This window comes from Electrona antarctica (genome assembly GCF_951216825.1).
Source record: "Electrona antarctica genome assembly, chromosome: 23".
Taxonomy (NCBI): Eukaryota; Metazoa; Chordata; class Actinopteri; order Myctophiformes; family Myctophidae; genus Electrona; species Electrona antarctica.
This window is the reverse complement of record NC_136804.1, coordinates 39,397,182-39,420,692: the sequence shown is the minus strand read 5'-3', so window position 1 is coordinate 39,420,692 and position 23,511 is coordinate 39,397,182. Positions and strand designations below refer to the sequence as shown.

The following is a 23,511-nucleotide window of genomic DNA, read 5'->3' as shown; positions in this document are numbered from 1 at the left end:
ATAACATAATGCTTTAAAACACCAAAAGGGGTTCCCGCCGAAAATGGGTCAATTAAGCAATATTACACGAGAGGGTGTGGTTTAACGTGATTATTGCCACGACAGTGATGCGGTCAGGAACGAGACGTAGTTCCGCAAGCATCACTGAAGTGGCAATAATCACATTAAACCACACCCTTGAGTGTAATATTGCAATTATACAACAGTTACCCTTAATTAAAACTAAGAAAATCGCTGAAAAAACATATTTTTTTTAATGACGGATGTAGTCACGACCACAAATGTCCCAAGAAACTAGCTAGCCTAGCCACCTAGTTTGCTAGCGCTCTGGGAGAACAGAGCAGCTGAATTCTTTGTTTTGATTATGTGTGGAGCGGTGCTCGTTTTGAAACAATATAGAACAATAATATGTAGGTTCCTCCGTAGAATTAATCTGAAAGAATATATAACACTAATTTCCTTTTTGGAAATAAATATTTGTACATTTAAAAACGGTGTACATTTGTGACTAACTATAATGTACCTGATCTTGAGGCCTACAAAAAAGAAAGAAAAAAAAATCTTATCAACTAGTCGACTAGTACCAACAAGGTCGACTAGTTGCTTAATGCCCTAGTGTGTCTCCTCCAGCGCCCCCTACCTGGCAAAGCCTTGCGGCAGCTCCCCCAGGCCGTACAGCGGGTACAGGTATGGACTCTTGCCGTATCTGGCCAGAGACTCGCTGTAGAGCTTTATCCTGTTCAACGCATCCAGGCAGGGAAGGTCCAGGTATCTGAACAACACAACAAGACCTGGTTAACCCATTTTGACCTGAGATCAGATTCTAAAATCCTGACAGTTTTCTGAAAAAGCAATGTTTCTATGTCAGTGGTTCTTCGATTTTTCAAAAATAGCAGACCTACAAGCTCGTAGCGCGCCACTCGGTGGCGCGCTACGAGCTTGTAGGTCTGCTATTTTTCAATAGCTAAAGCATAACATAATGCTAACACCAAAAGGGGTTCCCGCCCCAAAATGGATCAATGCATCCAGACAGCAACAACCATCTTGCAACAGTCAACTTCTCTGCTACAGCTCTATGGTAGCTGGTGATCTGCTCTACAGCTCTATGGTAGCTGGTGATCTGCTCTACAGCTCTATGGTAGCTGGTGATCTGCTACAGCTCTATGGTAGCTGGTGATCTGCTCTACAGCTCTATGGTAGCTGGTGATCTGCTGCTACAGCTCTATGGTAGCTGGTGAACTGCTACAGCTCTACGGTAGCTGGTGATCTGCTACAGCTCTATGGTAGCTGGTGATCTGCTACAGCTCTATGGTAGCTGGTGATCTGCTCTACGGTAGCTGGTGATCTGCTCTACAGCTCTATGGTAGCTGGTGATCTGCTCTACAGCTCTATGGTAGCTGGTGATCTGCTCTACGGTAGCTGGTGATCTGCTACAGCTCTATGGTAGCTGGTGATCTGCTCTATGGTAGCTGGTGATCTGCTACAGCTCTATGGTAGCTGGTGATCTGCTACAGCTCTATGGTAGCTGGTGATCTGCTCTACAGCTCTATGGTAGCTGGTGATCTGCTCTACAGCTCTATGGTAGCTGGTGATCTGCTACAGCTCTATGGTAGCTGGTGATCTGCTACAGCTCTATGGTAGCTGGTGATCTGCTCTACAGCTCTATGGTAGCTGGTGATCTGCTCTACGGTAGCTGGTGATCTGCTCTACGGTAGCTGGTGATCTGCTCTACAGCTCTATGGTAGCTGGTGATCTGCTCTACAGCTCTATGGTAGCTGGTGATCTGCTACAGCTCTATGGTAGCTGGTGATCTGCTCTATGGTAGCTGGTGATCTGCTACAGCTCTATGGTAGCTGGTGATCTGCTACAGCTCTATGGTAGCTGGTGATCTGCTCTACAGCTCTATGGTAGCTGGTGATCTGCTCTACAGCTCTATGGTAGCTGGTGATCTGCTCTACAGCTCTATGGTAGCTGGTGATCTGCTCTACAGCTCTATGGTAGCTGGTGATCTGCTACAGCTCTATGATAGCTGGTGATCTGCTCTACAGCTCTATGGTAGCTGGTGATCTGCTCTACAGCTCTATGGTAGCTGGTGATCTGCTACAGCTCTATGGTAGCTGGTGATCTGCTCTACAGCTCTATGATAGCTGGTGATCTGCTCTACAGCTCTATGGTAGCTGGTGATCTGCTACAGCTCTATGGTAGCTGGTGATCTGCTCTACAGCTCTATGGTAGCTGGTGATCTGCTCTACAGCTCTATGGTAGCTGGTGATCTGCTACAGCTCTATGGTAGCTGGTGATCTGCTCTACAGCTCTATGATAGCTGGTGATCTGCTCTACAGCTCTATGGTAGCTGGTGATCTGCTACAGCTCTATGATAGCTGGTGATCTGCTCTACAGCTCTATGGTAGCTGGTGATCTGCTACAGCTCTATGATAGCTGGTGATCTGCTCTACAGCTCTATGGTAGCTGGTGATCTGCTACAGCTCTACGGTAGCTGGTGATCTGCTCTATGGTAGCTGGTGATCTGCTCTACAGCTCTATGGTAGCTGGTGATCTGCTACAGCTCTATGGTAGCTGGTGATCTGCTCTACAGCTCTATGGTAGCTGGTGATCTGCTACAGCTCTATGGTAGCTGGTGATCTGCTCTACAGCTCTATGGTAGCTGGTGATCTGCTCTACAGCTCTATGGTAGCTGGTGATCTGCTCTACAGCTCTATGGTAGCTGGTGATCTGCTACAGCTCTATGGTAGCTGGTGATCTGCTACAGCTCTATGGTAGCTGGTGATCTGCTACAGCTCTATGGTAGCTGGTGATCTGCTCTACAGCTCTATGGTAGCTGGTGATCTGCTCTACAGCTCTATGGTAGCTGGTGATCTGCTACAGCTCTATGGTAGCTGGTGATCTGCTACAGCTCTATGGTAGCTGGTGATCTGCTCTACAGCTCTATGGTAGCTGGTGATCTGCTCTACAGCGCTATGGTAGCTGGTGATCTGCTACAGCTCTACGGTAGCTGGTGATCTGCTACAGCTCTATGGTAGCTGGTGATCTGCTCTACAGCGCTATGGTAGCTGGTGATCTGCTACAGCTCTATGGTAGCTGGTGATCTGCTACAGCTCTACGGTAGCTGGTGATCTGCTCTACAGCTCTACGGTAGCTGGTGATCTGCTACAGCTCTATGGTAGCTGGTGATCTGCTACAGCTCTATGGTAGCTGGTGATCTGCTCTACAGCTCTACGGTAGCTGGTGATCTGCTACAGCTCTACGGTAGCTGGTGATCTGCTACAGCTCTATGGTAGCTGGTGATCTGCTACAGCTCTATGGTAGCTGGTGATCTGCTACAGCTCTATGGTAGCTGGTGATCTGCTCTACAGCTCTATGGTAGCTGGTGATCTGCTCTACAGCTCTATGGTAGCTGGTGATCTGCTCTACAGCTCTATGGTAGCTGGTGATCTGCTACAGCTCTATGGTAGCTGGTGATCTGCTACAGCTCTATGGTAGCTGGTGATCTGCTCTACAGCTCTATGGTAGCTGGTGATCTGCTCTACAGCTCTATGGTAGCTGGTGATCTGCTACAGCTCTATGGTAGCTGGTGATCTGCTACAGCTCTATGGTAGCTGGTGATCTGCTCTACAGCTCTATGGTAGCTGGTGATCTGCTCTACAGCTCTATGGTAGCTGGTGATCTGCTACAGCTCTATGGTAGCTGGTGATCTGCTACAGCTCTATGGTAGCTGGTGATCTGCTCAAACACAAACACTCTTAACTCGCTTGGTTAACAACTGTCCATCATGTTAGCTGGGGACCACCTGCGAGGGAGTGTCCCTATCCCCAGGTCAAAGGTCAAACTAACTTACTCGTCTGTGCGGTACAGAGCCAGGGAGTGTCCCGTGAAGTCGATGACGTCCTGTCCCAGGTCAAACTTCTTGTAGACGTCCCTCATGGTGGTCTTGTGGGGGTCGACGCCCTCCATGGTCTTGGGGTCGTTCTCGTCGAAGTTGGTGGTGAACACCAGGAACTTCTTGAAGCGCCGCTTCTCGAACATGCCCATCAGACCTTCGAGGAGGAGACACAGGTGGTGGTCGTTAAGGAGACAGGTGGTGGTCGTTAAGGAGACAGGTGGTGGTCGTTAAGGAGACAGGTGGTGGTCGTTAAGGAGACAGGTGGTGGTCGTTAAGGAGACAGGTGGTGGTCGTTAAGGAGACAGGTGGTGGTCGTTAAGGAGACAGGTGGTGGTCGTTAAGGAGACAGGTGGTGGTCGTTAAGGAGACAGGTGTTGGTCGTTAAGGAGACAGGTGGTGGTCGTTAAGGAGACAGGTGGTGGTCGTTAAGGAGACGGGTGGCGGTCGTTAACCCATTTTGACCTGAGATCAGATTCTAAAAATGTCTTCAACATCCTGACAGTTTTCTGAAAAAGCTATGTTTCTATGTCAGTCGTTCTTCGATTTTTCAAAAATGGCAGACCTACAAGCTCGTAGCGCGCCACTCGGTGGCGCGCTACGAGCTTGTAGATCTTCCATTTTTCAATATCTAAAGCATAACATAATGCGAACACTAAAAGGGGTTCCCGCCCAGAATGGGTTAAGGTATGCGTCGCGGTCGCGCATCATCGTACCAAAAACACGTAAGACAGTTGACCTTGGCCTCAAGTAGCCTAACCCGCTGCTGTATTAATATATCACATCATAATGTTATACAGTATCCTCGTCACGGACCACCATGTCAATGTGAGACTGAATTGTACTTCGAGCTAGCTATCAAAGGTATTAGACATGCTACAGTATGATGCGTTGCGTTGCGTTGCGTTGTGTGACTGGTGTATGTGATGACATGAAATGTATTGTACAGCAAGCTAATGGGGCTCTAATAAATACATCAAACTGAAACATATTGATCTGGGTTGACACACGGTTATAGATTCACGGGAAAACTTGGGGATTCCCTTCTCGTGTACCAGCGGGACATGTCCCACTACCAGCGGGACATGTCCCACTACCATCGGGACATGTCCCGCGTACCAGCGGGACATGTCCCGCGTACCAGCGGGACATGTCCCGCGTACCAGCGGGACATGTCCCGCGTACCAGCGGGACATGTCCCGCGTACCAGCGGGACATGTCCCGCGTACCAGCGGGACATGTCCCACTACCAGCGGGACATGTCCCGCGTACCAGCGGGACATGTCCCACTATCAGCGAGACATGTCCCGCGTACCAGCGGGACATGTCCCACTATCAGCGAGACATGTCCCGCGTACCAGCGGGACATGTCCCGCGTACCAGCGGGACATGTCCCACTACCAGCGGGACATGTCCCACTACCAGCGGGACATGTCCCACTACCAGCGGGACATGTCCCACTACCAGCGGGACATGTCCCGCGTACCAGCGGGACATGTCCCGCGTACCAGCGGGACATGTCCCGCGTACCAGCGGGACATGTCCCGCGTACCAGCGGGACATGTCCCACTACCATCGGGACATGTCCCACTACCAGCGGGACATGTCCCGCGTACCAGCGGGACATGTCCCGCGTACCAGCGGGACATGTCCCGCGTACCAGCGGGACATGTCCCACTACCAGCGAGACATGTCCCGCGTACCAGCACAGGTACACGTACCAGTAGTTGGGAACCTCTGGACCTCTGTAGATGTGTGTCTAGGACCTAGTGGTCCTTGTAGGTGTGTATAAGACCTACCAGACCTTGTAGGGGTGTGTATAAGACCTACCAGACCTTGTAGGGGTGTGTATAAGATCTACCAGACCTTGTAGGGGTGTGTATAAGAACTACCAGATCTTGTAGGGGTGTGTATAAGATCTACCAGACCTAGTAGGGGTGTGTATAAGACCTACCAGACCTTGTAGGGGTGTGTATAAGACCTACCAGACCTTGTAGGGGTGTGTATAAGATCTACCAGACCTTGTAGGGGTGTGTATAAGACCTACCAGACCTTGTAGGTGTGTGTATAAGATCTACCAGACCTTGTAGGTGTGTGTGTATAAGACCTACCAGACCTTGTAGGTGTGTGTATAAGACCTACCAGACCTTGTAGGTGTGTGTATAAGATCTACCAGACCTTGTAGAGGTGTGTATAAGACCTACCATACCTTGTAGAGGTGTGTATAAGACCTACGAGACCTTGTAAGTGTGTGTATAAGACCTACCGGACTGCAGGGCCTCTCCCTCGGTCGACGGGACCTTGTAGATGGCTCCCTTCTTGTAGACGTAGCTTCCCTCGATCACTTTGAAGTCCAGGTAGCGAGTCACCTGCGTGATGAGCAGCATGCGGACCAGCTGGCCTGAGGTGAGCAGGAACACAACACTTAAGAGTAGGGACGTCCCGACACACTTTTCCCGATCCAATCCCGATACCACAATTTATGTGTTAGCCGATACCGATACCAGTGTTGTGATCTTGTGTTGAGTCTATAGCCATCTAGCTATATATCTGGTGTTGTGTTTATAGCTATATATCTGGTGTTGTGTCTATAGCTATATATCTGGTGTTGTGTTTATAGCTGTATATCTGGTGTTGTGTCTATAGCTGTATATCTGGTGTTGTGTTTATAGCTGTATATCTGGTGTTGTGTTTATAGCTGTATATCTGGTGTTGTGTTTATAGCTGTATATCTGGTGTTGTGTTTATAGCTGTATATCTGGTGTTGTGTTTATAGCTATATATCTGGTGTTGTGTTTATAGCTATATATCTGGTGTTGTGTCTATAGCTATATATCTGGTGTTGTGTCTATAGCTATATATCTGGTGTTGTGTTTATAGCTGTATATCTGGTGTTGTGTTTATAGCTGTATATCTGGTGTTGTGTTTATAGCTGTATATCTGGTGTTGTGTTTATAGCTGTATATCTGGTGTTGTGTTTATAGCTGTATATCTGGTGTTGTGTTTATAGCTATATATCTGGTGTTGTGTTTATAGCTATATATCTGGTGTTGTGTTTATAGCTGTATATCTGGTGTTGTGTTTATAGCTATATATCTGGTGTTGTGTCTATAGCTATATATCTGGTGTTGTGTCTATAGCTATATATCTGGTGTTGTGTTTATAGCTGTATATCTGGTGTTGTGTTTATAGCTATATATCTGGTGTTGTGTTTATAGCTATATATCTGGTGTTGTGTCTATAGCTATATATCTGGTGTTGTGTTTATAGCTATATATCTGGTGTTGTGTTTATAGCTATATATCTGGTGTTGTGTCTATAGCTATATATCTGGTGTTGTGTCTATAGCTATATATCTGGTGTTGTGTTTATAGCTATATATCTGGTGTTGTGTCTATAGCTATATATCTGGTGTTGTGTCTATAGCTATATATCTGGTGTTGTGTTTATAGCTATATATCTGGTGTTGTGTTTATAGATAATGGGTTAAAATGGGTTCAAAAGAAAGTCAAGTCATCGTTGTGTCCAAACAGCATTTTAGATCACTGAGGATCTGGAGTCTGTCTGGATGGTAAGGTTGCCAGTTCGATCCCTGTGGGCTCCTCCAGAGTTACTGTCGAAGTGTCCTTGAGCAAGACACTGAACCCCTAATTGCTCCTGATGTGCTGGTTGGTGCCTTGCATGGTTTCCGCCACCATCGGTGTATGAATGTGTGTGTGAATGTAATGCACAATCTATGTAAAGCGCCTTGGATAAAGGCGCTATATAAATGCACCATTTACCAACACATTTTCTCCCAAAGTCGTGTTGACTTTGTGCTCCTTGTGCAGTTGGCCATAAGAACTACAGTCATGGAGGTTCTATTAGTGTGTATGTGGTACCGTTGGCCATAAAGAACTACAGTCATGGAGGTTCTATTAGTGTGTATGTGGTACCGTTGGCCATAAAGAACTACAGTCATGGAGGTTCTATTAGTGTGTATGTGGTACCGTTGGCTATAAGAACTACAGTCATGGAGGTTCTATTAGTGTGTATGTGGTACCGTTGGCTATAAGAACTACAGTCATGGAGGTTCTATTAGTGTGTATGTGGTACCGTTGGCTATAAGAACTACAGTCATGGAGTTTCTATTAGTGTGTATGTGCTACCGTTGGCTATAAGAACTACAGTCATGGAGGTTCTATTAGTGTGTATGTGGTACCGTTGGCTATAAGAACTACAGTCATGGAGGTTCTATTAGTGTGTCTGTGGTACCGTTGGCCATAAAGAACTACAGTCATGGAGGTTCTATTAGTGTGTATGTGGTACCGTTGGCTATAAGAACTACAGTCATGGAGGTGCTATTAGTGTGTATGTGGTACCGTTGGCTATAAGAACTACAGTCATGGAGGTTCTATTAGTGTGTATGTGGTACCGTTGGCCATAAGAACTACAGTCATGGAGGTGCTATCAGTGTGTATGTGGTACCGTTGGCCATAAGAACTACAGTCATGGAGGTGCTATCAGTGTGTATGTGGTACCGTTGGCCATCAGGAACTTGGGGATGAGGTCCACATTCCAGTCGCGGCCCTTCCCCATGGACTCCGGAGGACTGCCGGGGATGTTGAACCGCTTGAAGAGCTGGCGGGAGAGAGACGGGGTGGTTGAGGAGAAAGACCATGTAGAGAGACAGGATGGTTGAGGAGAAAGACCATGTAGAGAGACAGGGTGGTTGAGGAGAAAGACCATGTAGAGAGACAGGATGGTTGAGGAGAAAGACCATGTAGAGAGACAGGGTGATTGAGGAGAAAGACCATGTAGAGAGACAGGATGGTTGAGGAGAAAGACCATGTAGAGAGACAGGATGGTTGAGGAGAAAGACCATGTCGAGAGACAGGATGGTTGAGGAGAAAGACCATGTAGAGAGACAGGATGGTTGAGGAGAAAGACCATGTAGAGAGACGGGGTGGTTGAGGAGAAAGACCATGTAGAGAGACAGGATGGTTGAGGAGAAAGACCATGTAGAGAGACAGGATGGTTGAGGAGAAAGACCATGTAGAGAGACAGGGTGGTTGAGGAGAAAGACCATGTAGAGAGACAGGGTGGTTGAGGAGAAAGACCATGTAGAGAGACAGGATGGTTGAGGAGAAAGACCATGTAGAGAGACAGGGTGGTTGAGGAGAAAGACCATGTAGAGAGACAGGGTGGTTGAGGAGAAGGACCATGTAGAGAGACAGGATGGTTGAGGAGAAAGACCATGTAGAGAGACAGGGTGGTTGAGGAGAAAGACCATGTAGAGAGACAGGATGGTTGAGGAGAAAGGCCATGTAGAGACAGGATGGTTGAGGAGAAAGACCATGTAGAGAGACAGGATGGTTGAGGAGAAAGACCATGTAGAGAGACAGGATGGTTGAGGAGAAAGACCATGTAGAGAGACAGGATGGTTGAGGAGAAAGACCATGTAGAGAGACAGGATGGTTGAGGAGAAAGACCATGTAGAGAGACAGGATGGTTGAGGAGAAAGACCATGTAGAGAGACAGGGTGGTTGAGGAGAAAGACCATGTAGAGAGACAGGATGGTTGAGGAGAAAGACCAGGTAGAGAGACAGGATGGTTGAGGAGAAAGACCATGTAGAGAGACAGGATGGTTGAGGAGAAAGACCATGTAGAGAGACAGGGTGATTGAGGAGAAAGACCATGTAGTCATTTATCAGACGCTCTTAATCCAGAGCGATTTACAGTAAGGAGGAACAACACATGGTGATACATCACATATATAGAAACCTAATATATACATTATTTACTTATCACTCGAGTTAAGACTGATATGAGGTTATAAGGGATTTACGTGGCCGGTTAAGACTGATATGAGGTTATAAGGGATTTACGTGGCCGGTTAAGACTGATATGAGGTTATAAGGGATTTACGTGGCCGGTTAAGACTGATATGAGGTTATAAGGGATTTACGTGGCCGGTTAAGACTGATATGAGGTTATAAGGCAGGGGTTCTCAACGCACTCTGAGTAAACGTACATCTTCCAGGGGTGTGATGGAGGCACTATGAGTTAACTTACATCTTCTAGAGGGGTGAAGGAGGCTCTCTAAGTTAACTTACATCTTCTAGAGGGGTGAAGGAGGCTCTCTAAGTTAACTTACATCTTCTAGAGGGGTGAAGGAGGCTCTCTAAATTAACTTACATCTTCCAGGGGTGTGATGGAGGCACTCTCAGCTCCGTAGTAGGAGTTCCGGTCCATGTGCAGCACCTTCTTCCCTCGGACAGACATGATCCCTGACAGAATGCATTCCTGTTGGGAGGAGAAAACACACAACGGTCCTTAAGGTCCTTCCACACCAAACAGTTCTTGTTCAGACTAGTCAAATAGCAGAAACGAGTCAAATGGCAGATCTACAAGCTTGTATCGCTGCACCGAATGCTAGAGGTTCTTGACCTGAAATAGTTTGAGCAGCACCGATACGGAAACGTAGTTAGAAGACACCACCGATACGGAAACGTAGTTAGAAGACACCACCGATACGGAAACGTAGTTAGAAGACACCACCGATACGGAAACGTAGTTAGAAGACACCACCGATAGGGAAACGTAGTTAGAAGACACCACCGATACGGAAACGTAGTTAGAAGACACCACCGATACGGAAACGTAGTTAGAAGACACCACCGATACGGAAACGTAGTTAGAAGACACCACCGATACGGAAACGTAGTTAGAAGACACCACCGATACGGAAACGTAGTTAGAAGATACCACCGATACGGAAACATAGTTAGAAGACACCACCGATACGGAAACGTAGTTGGAAGACACCACCGATACGGAAACGTAGTTAGAAGACACCACCGATACGGAAACGTAGTTAGAAGACACCACCGATACGGAAACGTAGTTAGAAGACACCACCGATACGGAAACGTAGTTAGAAGACACCACCGATACGGAAACGTAGTTAGAAGACACCACCGATACGGAAACGTAGTTAGAAGACACCACCGATACGGAAACGTAGTTAGAAGACACCACCGATACGGAAACGTAGTTAGAAGACACCACCGATACGGAAACGTAGTTAGAAGACACCACCGATAGGGAAACGTAGTTAGAAGACACCACCGATACGGAAACGTAGTTAGAAGACACCACCGATACGGAAACGTAGTTAGAAGACACCACCGATACGGAAACGTAGTTAGAAGACACCACCGATACGGAAACGTAGTTAGAAGACACCACCGATACGGAAACGTAGTTAGAAGACACCACCGATACGGAAACGTAGTTAGAAGATACCACCGATACGGAAACGTAGTTAGAAGACACCACCGATACGGAAACGTAGTTAGAAGACACCACCGATACGGAAACGTAGTTAGAAGACACCACCGATACGGAAACGTAGTTAGAAGACACCACCGATACGGAAACGAGACATTTTGCAGAATCTGGTCTCAGTCCTAAATGGGTTTAAACGGTCAGATTGCAACAGACCAGGCGGCCGACCAAACGTTATTTTTTCCCATGCAAAGTAGCTCTGGTTTGCAGTGTTGCCAGTTCTGCTTATTATAGACTTTGGGCTTTTCCTGTAAAATAGCTTAAATATCCATAGTTGCCCGTTGCTTTAGTTCATTAGCTCGTAGCGCTATGATCTTGTAGATCTGCTATTTTTCAATAGCTGAAGTATAACACAATGCTTAACACCAAAAAGGGGATTCCCGCCCAGAATGGGCTAGACTGGACTGGGAGGAGTAGAGCTATGTGGTCACTCTCTAAGACAGAGAGTCACAGAGTTCATGTAGTCACAGGGAACAGGAACACAGAAGGCCTCTTTATCCTATTCTGGGCGGGAACCACCTTTTGGTGTTTTAAAGCATTATGTTATACTTTAGCTGTTGAAAAATAGCAGATCTACAAGCTCATAGCGCCGCACCGAGTGCCGCGCTATGAGCTTGTAGGTCTGCTATTTTTTAAAAGTCTTGAAAATGCGGTGCAAATCTTTGAATATATATTCTTTCAGAGCGAACCGGTTTAAGTCATATCTTTGACTCTTGGGAGTGGGGGGGGGGGGGGGTCCCTGGAACAACATATTTTCAGATGGGGGTCGGTGGCCAATTACATATTTTTTTGCGGGTACTTGACATGAAAATGCTTGAGGGTTTTTTTCAAAAAACTTAGAAGACATTTGTAGAATCGTCCTCAGATCTAAATGGGTTAACAACATTCTCTTCTAAAAAGAGAACGTAGCTCAGCTACTGTGAACAGTGTGAATAAAAAGAGAACGTAGCTCAGCTACTGTGAACAGTGTGAATAAAAAGAGAACGTAGCTGCTACTGTGAACAGTGTGAATAAAAAGAGAACGTAGCTCAGCTACTGTGAACAGTGTGAATAAAAAGAGAACGTAGCTCAGCTACTGTGAACAGTGTGAATAAAAAGAGAACGTAGCTGCTACTGTGAACAGTGTGAATAAAAAGAGAACGTAGCTCAGCTACTGTGAACAGTGTGAATAAAAAGAGAACGTAGCTCAGCTACTGTGAACAGTGTGAATAAAAAGAGAACGTAGCTCAGCTACTGTGAACAGTGTGAATAAAAAGAGAACGTAGCTCAGCTACTGTGAACAGTGTGAATAAAAAGAGAACGTAGCTCAGCTACTGTGAACAGTGTGAATAAAAAGAGAACGTAGCTGCTACTGTGAACAGTGTGACTAAAAAGAGAACGTAGCTGCTACTGTGAACAGTGTGAATAAAAAGAGAACGTAGCTCAGCTACTGTGAACAGTGTGAATAAAAAGAGAACGTAGCTCTGCTACTGTGAACAGTGTGAATAAAGAGAACGTAGCTGCTACTGTGAACAGTGTGAATAAAGAGAACGTAGCTCTGCTACTGTGAACAGTGTGAATAAAAAGAGAACGTAGCTCTGCTACTGTGAACAGTGTGAATAAAAAGAGAACGTAGCTCTGCTACTGTGAACAGTGTGAATAAAAAGAGAACGTAGCTCTGCTACTGTGAACAGTGTGAATAAAAAGAGAACGTAGCTCTGCTACTGTGAACAGTGTGAATAAAAAGAGAACGTAGCTCAGCTACTGTGAACAGTGTGAATAAAAAGAGAACGTAGCTGCTACTGTGAACAGTGTGAATAAAAAGAGAACGTAGCTCTGCTACTGTGAACAGTGTGAATAAAAAGAGAACGTAGCTCAGCTACTGTGAACGGTGTGAATAAAAAGAGAACGTAGCTCAGCTACTGTGAACAGTGTGAATAAAAAGAGAACGTAGCTGCTACTGTGAACAGTGTGAATAAAAAGAGAACGTAGCTCTGCTACTGTGAACAGTGTGAATAAAAAGAGAACGTAGCTGCTACTGTGAACAGTGTGAATAAAAAGAGAACGTAGCTCAGCTACTGTGAACAGTGTGAATAAAAAGAGAACGTAGCTCAGCTACTGTGAACGGTGTGAATAAAAAGAGAACGTAGCTCAGCTACTGTGAACAGTGTGAATAAAAAGAGAACGTAGCTCTGCTACTGTGAACAGTGTGAATAAAAAGAGAACGTAGCTGCTACTGTGAACAGTGTGAATAAAAAGAGAACGTAGCTCAGCTACTGTGAACGGTGTGAATAAAAAGAGAACGTAGCTCAGCTACTGTGAACAGTGTGAATAAAAAGAGAACGTAGCTGCTACTGTGAACAGTGTGAATAAAAAGAGAACGTAGCTCTGCTACTGTGAACAGTGTGAATAAAAAGAGAACGTAGCTCTGCTACTGTGAACAGTGTGAATAAAAAGAGAACGTAGCTGCTACTGTGAACAGTGTGAATAAAAAGAGAACGTAGCTGCTACTGTGAACAGTGTGAATAAAAAGAGAACGTAGCTCTGCTACTGTGAACAGTGTGAATAAAAAGAGAACGTAGCTCTGCTACTGTGAACAGTGTGAATAAAAAGAGAACGTAGCTCAGCTACTGTGAACGGTGTGAATAAAAAGAGAACGTAGCTCAGCTACTGTGAACAGTGTGAATAAAAAGAGAACGTAGCTCTGCTACTGTGAACAGTGTGAATAAAAAGAGAACGTAGCTGCTACTGTGAACAGTGTGAATAAAAAGAGAACGTAGCTCTGCTACTGTGAACAGTGTGAATAAAAAGAGAACGTAGCTGCTACTGTGAACAGTGTGACTAAAAAGAGAACGTAGCTCAGCTACTGTGAACAGTGTGAATAAAAAGAGAACGTAGCTCTGCTACTGTGAACAGTGTGAATAAAAAGTGAACGTAGCTCAGCTACTGTGAACAGTGTGAATAAAAAGAGAACGTAGCTCAGCTACTGTGAACAGTGTGAATAAAAAGAGAACGTAGCTCAGCTACTGTGAACAGTGTGAATAAAAAGAGAACGTAGCTGCTACTGTGAACAGTGTGAATAAAAAGAGAACGTAGCTCAGCTACTGTGAACAGTGTGAATAAAAAGAGAACGTAGCTCAGCTACTGTGAACAGTGTGAATAAAAAGAGAACGTAGCTCAGCTACTGTGAACAGTGTGAATAAAAAGAGAACGTAGCTCAGCTACTGTGAACAGTGTGAATAAAAAGAGAACGTAGCTCAGCTACTGTGAACAGTGTGAATAAAAAGAGAACGTAGCTGCTACTGTGAACAGTGTGAATAAAAAGAGAACGTAGCTGCTACTGTGAACAGTGTGAATAAAAAGAGAACGTAGCTCAGCTACTGTGAACAGTGTGAATAAAAAGAGAACGTAGCTCTGCTACTGTGAACAGTGTGAATAAAAAGTGAACGTAGCTCAGCTACTGTGAACAGTGTGAATAAAAAGAGAACGTAGCTGCTACTGTGAACAGTGTGAATAAAAAGAGAACGTAGCTCAGCTACTGTGAACAGTGTGAATAAAAAGAGAACGTAGCTCTGCTACTGTGAACGGTGTGAATAAAAAGAGAACGTAGCTCAGCTACTGTGAACAGTGTGAATAAAAAGAGAACGTAGCTCAGCTACTGTGAACAGTGTGAATAAAAAGAGAACGTAGCTCAGCTACTGTGAACAGTGTGAATAAAAAGAGAACGTAGCTCAGCTACTGTGAACAGTGTGAATAAAAAGAGAACGTAGCTCAGCTACTGTGAACAGTGTGAATAAAAAGAGAACGTAGCTGCTACTGTGAACAGTGTGAATAAAAAGAGAACGTAGCTGCTACTGTGAACAGTGTGAAAAAAAAGAGAACGTAGCTGCTACTGTGAACAGTGTGAATAAAAAGAGAACGTAGCTCAGCTACTGTGAACAGTGTGAATAAAAAGAGAACGTAGCTCTGCTACTGTGAACAGTGGCGTGAATAAAAAGCAGTCAAATGACCACTTGAATCCTCTAAGGATGGGGGCCGTGAAGAGAGATGAGATGAGGACATGGAGTCTCCGACTAGCCTCTGGCTGTCACGTTTACCCATTTAAAAAGGAGAGTTCCATGCTAGAAGGCTTTCTTACCTTTATTTGTAGTTGTTACGAAAGAGGTCCAGGTGTTATTTTGTGCAAAAGTGCATTATTATTGGCTATTTCCCCTAATATAAGCCCTCAATGGGGGTTGGGTTTTTGTGCTAATTCACTTATTTCCATCGAAATAAGTAGTAAAGTGTGCCGCTTGGGATACTATTTACATTATGAAGAGGATATATACTTTTTTTGAGCGATGGAAATAAGCGATTAGGGGAAATAGCCAATAATGCGCTTTTGCACAAAATAACACCTGGACCTCTTTGGTGGGGACATAACTACAAAAAACACCTGGACCTCTTTGGTGGGGACGTAACAACTACAAATAACACCTGGACCTCTTTGGTGGGGACGTAACAACTACAAATAACACCTGGACCTCTTTGGTGGGGACGTAACAACTACAAATAACACCTGGACCTCTTTGGTGGGGACGTAACAACTACAAATAACACCTGGACCTCTTTGGTGGGGACGTAACAACTACAAATAACACCTGGACCTCTTTGGTGGGGACGTAACAACTACAAATAACACCTGGACCTCTTTGGTGGGGACGTAACAACTACAAATAACACCTGGACCTCTTTGGTGGGGACGTAACAACTACAAATAACACCTGGACCTCTTTGGTGGGGACGTAACAACTACAAATAACACCTGGACCTCTTTGGTGGGGACGTAACAACTACAAATAACACCTGGACCTCTTTGGTGGAGACGTAACAACTACAAATAACACCTGGACCTCTTTGGTGGGGACGTAACAACTACAAATAACACCTGAACCTCTTTGGTAGGGACGTAACAACTACAAAAAACACCTGGACCTCTTTGGTGGGGACGTAACAACTACAAATAACACCTGGACCTCTTTGGTAGGGACGTAACAACTACAAATAACACCTGGACCTCTTTGGTAGGGACGCAACTATAAATAACACCTGGAACTCTTTGATGGGATCGTAACAACTACAAATAACACCTGGACCTCTTTGGTGGGGGACGTAACAACTACAAATAACACCTGGACCTCTTTGGTGGGGGACGTAACAACTACAAATAACACCTGGACCTCTTTGGTAGGGACGTAACTATAAATAACACCTGGAACTCTTTGATGGGGACGTAACAACTACAAATAACACCTGGAACTCTTTGATGGGGACGTAACAACTACAAATAACACCTGGACCTCTTTGGTGGGGACGTAACGACTACAAATAACACCTGGAACTCTTTGATGGGGACGTAACAACTACAAATAACACCTGGACCTCTTTGGTGGGGACGTAACAACTACAAATAACACCTGGACCTCTTTGGTGGGGACGTAACAACTACAAATAACACCTGGACCTCTTTGGTGGGGACGTAACGACTACAAATAACACCTGGACCTCTTTGGTGGGGACGTAACAACTACAAATAACACCTGGACCTCTTTGGTGGGGACGTAACGACTACAAATAACACCTGGACCTCTTTGATGGGGACGTAACAACTACAAATAACACCTGGACCTCTTTGGTAGGGACGTAACTACAAATAACACCTGGACCTCTTTGATGGGGACGTAACAACTACAAATAACACCTGGACCTCTTTGGTGGGGACGTAACTACAAATAACACCTGGACCTCTTTGGTGGGGGACGTAACAACTACAAATAACACCTGGACCTCTTTGGTGGGGACGTAACAACTACAAATAACACCTGGACCTCTTTGGTGGGGACGTAACAACTACAAATAACACCTGGACCTCTTTGGTGGGGACGTAACAACTACAAATAACACCTGGACCTCTTTGGTAGGGACGTAACTATAAATAACACCTGGACCTCTTTGGTGGGGACGTAACAACTACAAATAACACCTGGACCTCTTTGATGGGGACGTAACAACTACAAATAACACCTGGACCTCTTTGATGGGGACGTAACAACTACAAATAACACCTGGACCTCTTTGATGGGGACGTAACGACTACAAATAACACCTGGACCTCTTTGGTGGGGACGTAACAACTACAAATAACACCTGGACCTCTTTGATGGGGACGTAACGACTACAAATAACACCTGGACCTCTTTGGTGGGGACGTAACAACTACAAATAACACCTGGACCTCTTTGGTGGGGACGTAACAACTACAAATAACACCTGGACCTCTTTGGTGGGGACGTAACAACTACAAATAACACCTGGACCTCTTTGGTGGGGACGTAACAACTACAAATAACACCTGGACCTCTTTGATGGGGACGTAACGACTACAAATAACACCTGGACCTCTTTGGTGGGGACGTAACAACTACAAATAACACCTGGACCTCTTTGGTGGGGACGTAACAACTACAAATAACACCTGGACCTCTTTGGTGGGGACGTAACAACTACAAATAACACCTGGACCTCTTTGATGGGGACGTAACAACTACAAATAACACCTGGACCTCTTTGGTGGGGACGTAACAACTACAAATAACACCTGGACCTCTTTGGTGGGGACGTAACAACTACAAATAACACCTGGACCTCTTTGGTGGGGACGTAACAACTACAAATAACACCTGGACCTCTTTGGTGGGGACGTAACAACTACAAATAACACCTGGACCTCTTTGGTGGGGACGTAACAACTACAAATAACACCTGGACCTCTTTGGTGGGGACGTAACAACTACAAATAACACCTGGAACTCTTTGGTGGGGACGTAACAACTACAAATAACACCTGGACCTCTTTGGTGGGGACGTAACAACTACAAATAACACCTGGAACTCTTTGGTGGGGACGTAACAACTACAAATAACACCTGGACCTCTTTGGTGGGGACGTAACAACTATAAATAACACCTGGACCTCTTTGGTGGGGACGTAACAACTATAAATAACACCTGGACCTCTTTGGTGGGGACGTAACAACTATAAATAACACCTGGACCTCTTTGGTGGGGACGTAACAACTACAAATAACACCTGGACCTCTTTGGTGGGGACGTAACAACTACAAATAACACCTGGACCTCTTTGGTGGGGACGTAACAACTACAAATAACACCTGGAACTCTTTGGTGGGGACGTAACAACTACAAATAACACCTGGACCTCTTTGGTGGGGACGTAACAACTACAAATAACACCTGGACCTCTTTGGTGGGGACGTAACGACTACAAATAACACCTGGACCTCTTTGGTGGGGACGTAACGACTACAAATAACACCTGGACCTCTTTGGTGGGGACGTAACAACTACAAATAACACCTGGACCTCTTTGGTGGGGACGTAACGACTACAAATAACACCTGGACCTCTTTGGTGGGGACGTAACAACTACAAATAACACCTGGAACTCTTTGGTGGGGACGTAACAACTACAAATAACACCTGGACCTCTTTGGTGGGGACGTAACAACTACAAATAACACCTGGACCTCTTTGGTGGGGACGTAACAACTACAAATAACACCTGGACCTCTTTGGTGGGGACGTAACAACTACAAATAACACCTGGACCTCTTTGGTGGGGACGTAACAACTACAAATAACACCTGGACCTCTTTGGTGGGGACGTAACAACTACAAATAAGGTAAGAAAGCCTTCTATTTTGGAATTCTCCTTTAAGATGACGATTTGTTTGACATTGTCAAACAAATTATCTCCATTAAGGATTGCATTGTGTTTTTACATTACTTACATGTGGGTTTGCCTTTTAGGCTTCGTGATAAGAAAGTGCACAGGGCACAAAATAACTGAAATAATAATAAACCAAGAAATTAATGACATTTTTTAATTTCATACTATAAAAAAAAGGCAAGAAATAGTAGAAAAGGCGGATCTACAAGCTTACAACGCGTCACAAAGTGACACGTTGTAAGCTTGTAGATCAGCTATTTATGCTTTTTTTTATGTATGGACAACTTTCCTCATGGAAATTATGACAAATTAACTGCTGATTATGTAATGATTGCCTCATTTCTCATAGCGATTAAAACGCACTTTATAGTTAATAAAACAACCTCTACATCCACGGGATGCACTACTGTACTGTTTTTTATTCTAGTTTATTTTGCTAGCTTTAGTTAGTCCGTTTTCTATCTACAGAGGATCTACAGATCTGACAGAGGAGGAGGGTCTACAGATCTGACAGAGGAGGAGGGTCTACAGATCTGACAGAGGAGGAGGGTCTACAGATCTGACAGAGGAGGGTCTACAGATCTGACAGAGGAGGAGGGTCTACAGATCTGACAGAGGAGGAGGGTCTACAGATCTGCCCGAGGAGGAGGGTCTACAGATCTGACAGAGGAGGAAGGTCTACAGATCTGACAGAGGAGGAAGGTCTACAGATCTGACAGAGGAGGAGGGTCTACAGATCTGACAGAGGAGGAGGGTCTACAGATCTGACAGAGGAGGAAGGTCTACAGATCTGACAGAGGAGGAGGGTCTACAGATCTGACAGAGGAGGAGGGTCTACAGATCTGACAGAGGAGGAGGGTCTACAGATCTGCCCGAGGAGGAGGGTCTACAGATCTGACAGAGGAGGAAGGTCTACAGATCTGACAGAGGAGGAGGGTCTACAGATCTGACGGAGGAGGAGGGTCTACAGATCTGACAGAGGAGGAGGGTCTACAGATCTGACAGAGGAGGAGGGTCTACAGATCTGACAGAGGAGGAGGGTCTACAGATCTGACAGAGGAGGAGGGTCTACAGATCTGACCGAGGAGGGTCTACAGATCTGACCGAGGAGGGTCTACAGATCTGACAGAGGAGGAGGGTCTACAGATCTGCCCGAGGAGGAGGGTCTACAGATCTGACAGAGGAGGGTCTACAGATCTGACAGAGGACTCGTAAGGCTGAACGATTTTGAGAAAAAATCTAATTGCGATTTTTCTGACCAATATTGCGATTGCGATTTGACTCGCGATATATATTTTTTTAAATCACACCCGTGTGAAGTAAGTGGTTCAACTCCGTGTGGGCGCCACCAGGGGGGTCCCCGAAACTTCCAGACCCACAGGAACGTGCCCAGGGTGCCGGCCCGGTTTAGGCGAGCCGCCCGCGTCCGAAACGGTTGAGAAAGAGTTACCGTGTGTGGGTCCCCAGGCGGTCCCTGTACTGTACTGTACTGTACTGTACTGTACTGTACTGTACTGTACTGTACTGTACTGTACTGTACTGTACTGTAATGTCACACCTAAAATCATCATATAGGGCCTATACAGTTAGGCTGCGCAACAGTGACACTTGGTTGTGAAAACCAAACAAATGCTATTTTCGTGCTCGGACAGACCCAGCCAGCCACCCACAGACACACAAAGCTCCATAATGAAGTGGTTGCACCACTTAAAAAGTAAAGCTTCAATTTAGTATTCACTGTGTCCATTTAAAAAGTAATGAAACATTACCAAATGGCATACCATTCATTTACTTTACCAGGCAGTGATTACCAGGCATCCTGTGAATCAGGATTCACAGGATGTGAGACAGCTCAAAATAATGTAGGCTAACCAAATTGACCTGTGTTTAATTAACTACAATAAGAATGTGTGTTAAAATTGTAATGTTAGAAATAATTGTAAATAGCTCTCTGGATACAGACCATAAATGCAATGTAATTTCCAGACTTTCTATTTAAGTGCAATTGCTATTAGGCTACAGTTATCTAATCATCAGAGCACAATATTGTGATTCTCATTTAATATTCACATTTAGATATTATGTTCAATTGATTTATTTGTTTTTGAGGGGCAGTAGCCCCTCCTAAATCCAGTGCACGGATGTTCACAAACGTCCTACACAAACATTAAATTCCCATTGACAATTTTATGTCATTGTCTGAGCAAAGAAATAGGCCTAGTGTCTATTTTATGTCATGATGATGTACGATGATAAGAGCGCCCCTCACTTCACACGGGTGGGATTTTTTTAACCAAATAAAAGCATATGCATTGCATAAGTGTAGGCTACATTTTGACAGATGTGATGAAAGAATTAGGCTATCAATTATTAGAGATCATTTTGTCTGAGGTTTAAGACAAGCTCATAACTTTAACTTTAATGTTTATGAGCTTGTTGGCCGGCTATTTTCCCCACCACCGTCCTGGTGTAAGCTTTTTTTTAATAATGGCTCTCGGATCTCGGTACAATTTCGCGGACCTCGCTCAGACAAATCATTACAAATGTACATGCACCACAATGGGGACCGGTTCACTAGAATCGGGGACGACGACGACAATGTAGCATTAATAAAATAAACAGGGGACAGGACAGCAGGACAGCGCCCGTGCCATGCGAAGGTTTGTGGTGTTGCTGCGGGATGTTTTGACTGTCGCTGTACCATGACAGGTCTTGCACAAAACTCTCTTGTTGGACGTCTGTAACGTCAAAACCAAAATAATGCCATATCCCCGAAGTGCCTGATCTCTTTGGGATTAAATTGTGCGGATTTAAGAAAGTTTATTCGGGCTCCGCAGACGCTATCTGCTCCTCAGCTGCTGCTGACTTCTAGCATTAGCATTAGCATCAACGCACTGAACACAGAGCAGAGTAGACGTAAATGATGACTTTGTTTTGGGCACTGCGCGAGCGTGTACACATGCACTGCAGTCACATGCACTGCAGGGACACTTCTGATTGGTTAGAATAGAGAGCACAGTATAGCCGTGTTGTAAATACTGGATCAGACGCGCTCCGGGTTGATTATGATTTTTTTTTTTTAATCGCAGCCTTTGCGATTTGCTAATCGCGTGGTTTCAAATCGCAATTTCGGTTTGAAAACGATTAATCGTTCAGCCTTACAGAGGAGGAGGGTCTACAGATCTGACAGAGGAGGAGGGTCTACAGATCTGACAGAGGAGGAGGGTCTACAGATCTGACAGAGGAGGGTCTACAGATCTGACCGAGGAGGAGGGTCTACAGATCTGACAGAGGAGGAGGGTCTACAGATCTGACAGAGGAGGAGGGTCTACAGATCTGACCGAGGAGGGTCTACAGATCTGACAGAGGAGGAGGGTCTACAGATCTGACAGAGGAGGGTCTACAGATCTGACAGAGGAGGAGGGTCTACAGATCTGACCGAGGAGGAGGGTCTACAGATCTGACAGAGGAGGAGGGTCTACAGATCTGACCGATCAGAGGCAGGCGGTCCATGTCTTGGGAGACGGCGTGCGCTGCAGCATGACTGACCAACGCTGGAATGCCTTCCTTCTCACTGACCAAACAGCCTTAATGCGATTACGACAGCACTGTGGACTAGGACTTTCACTTCTAGTCATTTGTACTAGTCGACTACTAGTTTACCAGTCGACTAGTTGTTTAACTACCTATTATGTTAACCTGGACGGGAACCCCTTTGTGTTTTAACTATACTTTAGCTATTGAAAAATAGCAGATCTACAAGCTCGTAGCGCGCCACCGAGCCCTGGTGGAGACCTGTCCTATTATAGCGCCACCAGGAGGTCACAACCTGACCTGCCCTGGTGGAGACCTGTCCTATTATAGCGCCACCAGGAGGTCACAACCTGACCTGCCCTGGTGGAGACCTGTCCTATTATAGCGCCACCAGGAGGTCACAACCTGACCTGCCCTGGTGGAGACCTGTCCTATTATAGCGCCACCAGGAGGTCACAACCTGACCTGCCCTGGTGGAGACCTGTCCTATTATAGCGCCACCAGGAGGCCACGACTTGACCTGCCCTGGTGGAGACCGGTGCCCCAAGGTTATAGCGCCACCAGGAGGCCACAACCTGACCTGCCCTGGTGGAGACCGGTGCCCCGAGGTTATAGCGCCACCAGGAGGCCACAACCTGACCTGCCCTGGTGGAGACCGGTGCCCCGAGGTTATAGCGCCACCAGGAGGCCACAACCTGACCTGCCCTGGTGGAGACCTGTGCCCCGAGGTTATAGCGCCACCAGGAGGCCACAACCTGACCTGCCCTGGTGGAGACCGGTGCCCCGAGGTTATAGCGCCACCAGGAGGCCACAACCTGACCTGCCCTGGTGGAGACCGGTGCCCCGAGGTTATAGCGCCACCAGGAGGCCACAACCTGACCTGCCCTGGTGGAGACCGGTGCCCCGAGGGGCACTTTATCTAGTTACAGCACTGTGGACGGACGGGGGAAGCAGCCAAATGCACACGGACTGTGTGTGTGTG

At 45.9% G+C, this 23,511-nt stretch overlaps 1 protein-coding gene across 1 annotated transcript in view; it reads right to left on the bottom strand.

Moving 5' to 3' along the window:
* The window catches only part of LOC306916786 (rab GDP dissociation inhibitor beta-like), a gene marked incomplete at its 3' end in the record, with an annotated part of 73,551 nt that overhangs the window by 35,674 nt on the left and 14,366 nt on the right, over nt 1-23,511 (bottom strand). Inside the window, exons 2-6 of the mRNA XM_079494803.1 lie at nt 10,076-10,183; nt 8,419-8,518; nt 6,165-6,299; nt 3,857-4,055; nt 641-772 (exon numbers count right to left, since the gene is read on the bottom strand). Coding sequence (XP_079350929.1) covers nt 641-772; nt 3,857-4,055; nt 6,165-6,299; nt 8,419-8,518; nt 10,076-10,183 — 674 coding nt within the window. The remainder of the gene's footprint in view (nt 1-640; nt 773-3,856; nt 4,056-6,164; nt 6,300-8,418; nt 8,519-10,075; nt 10,184-23,511) is intronic.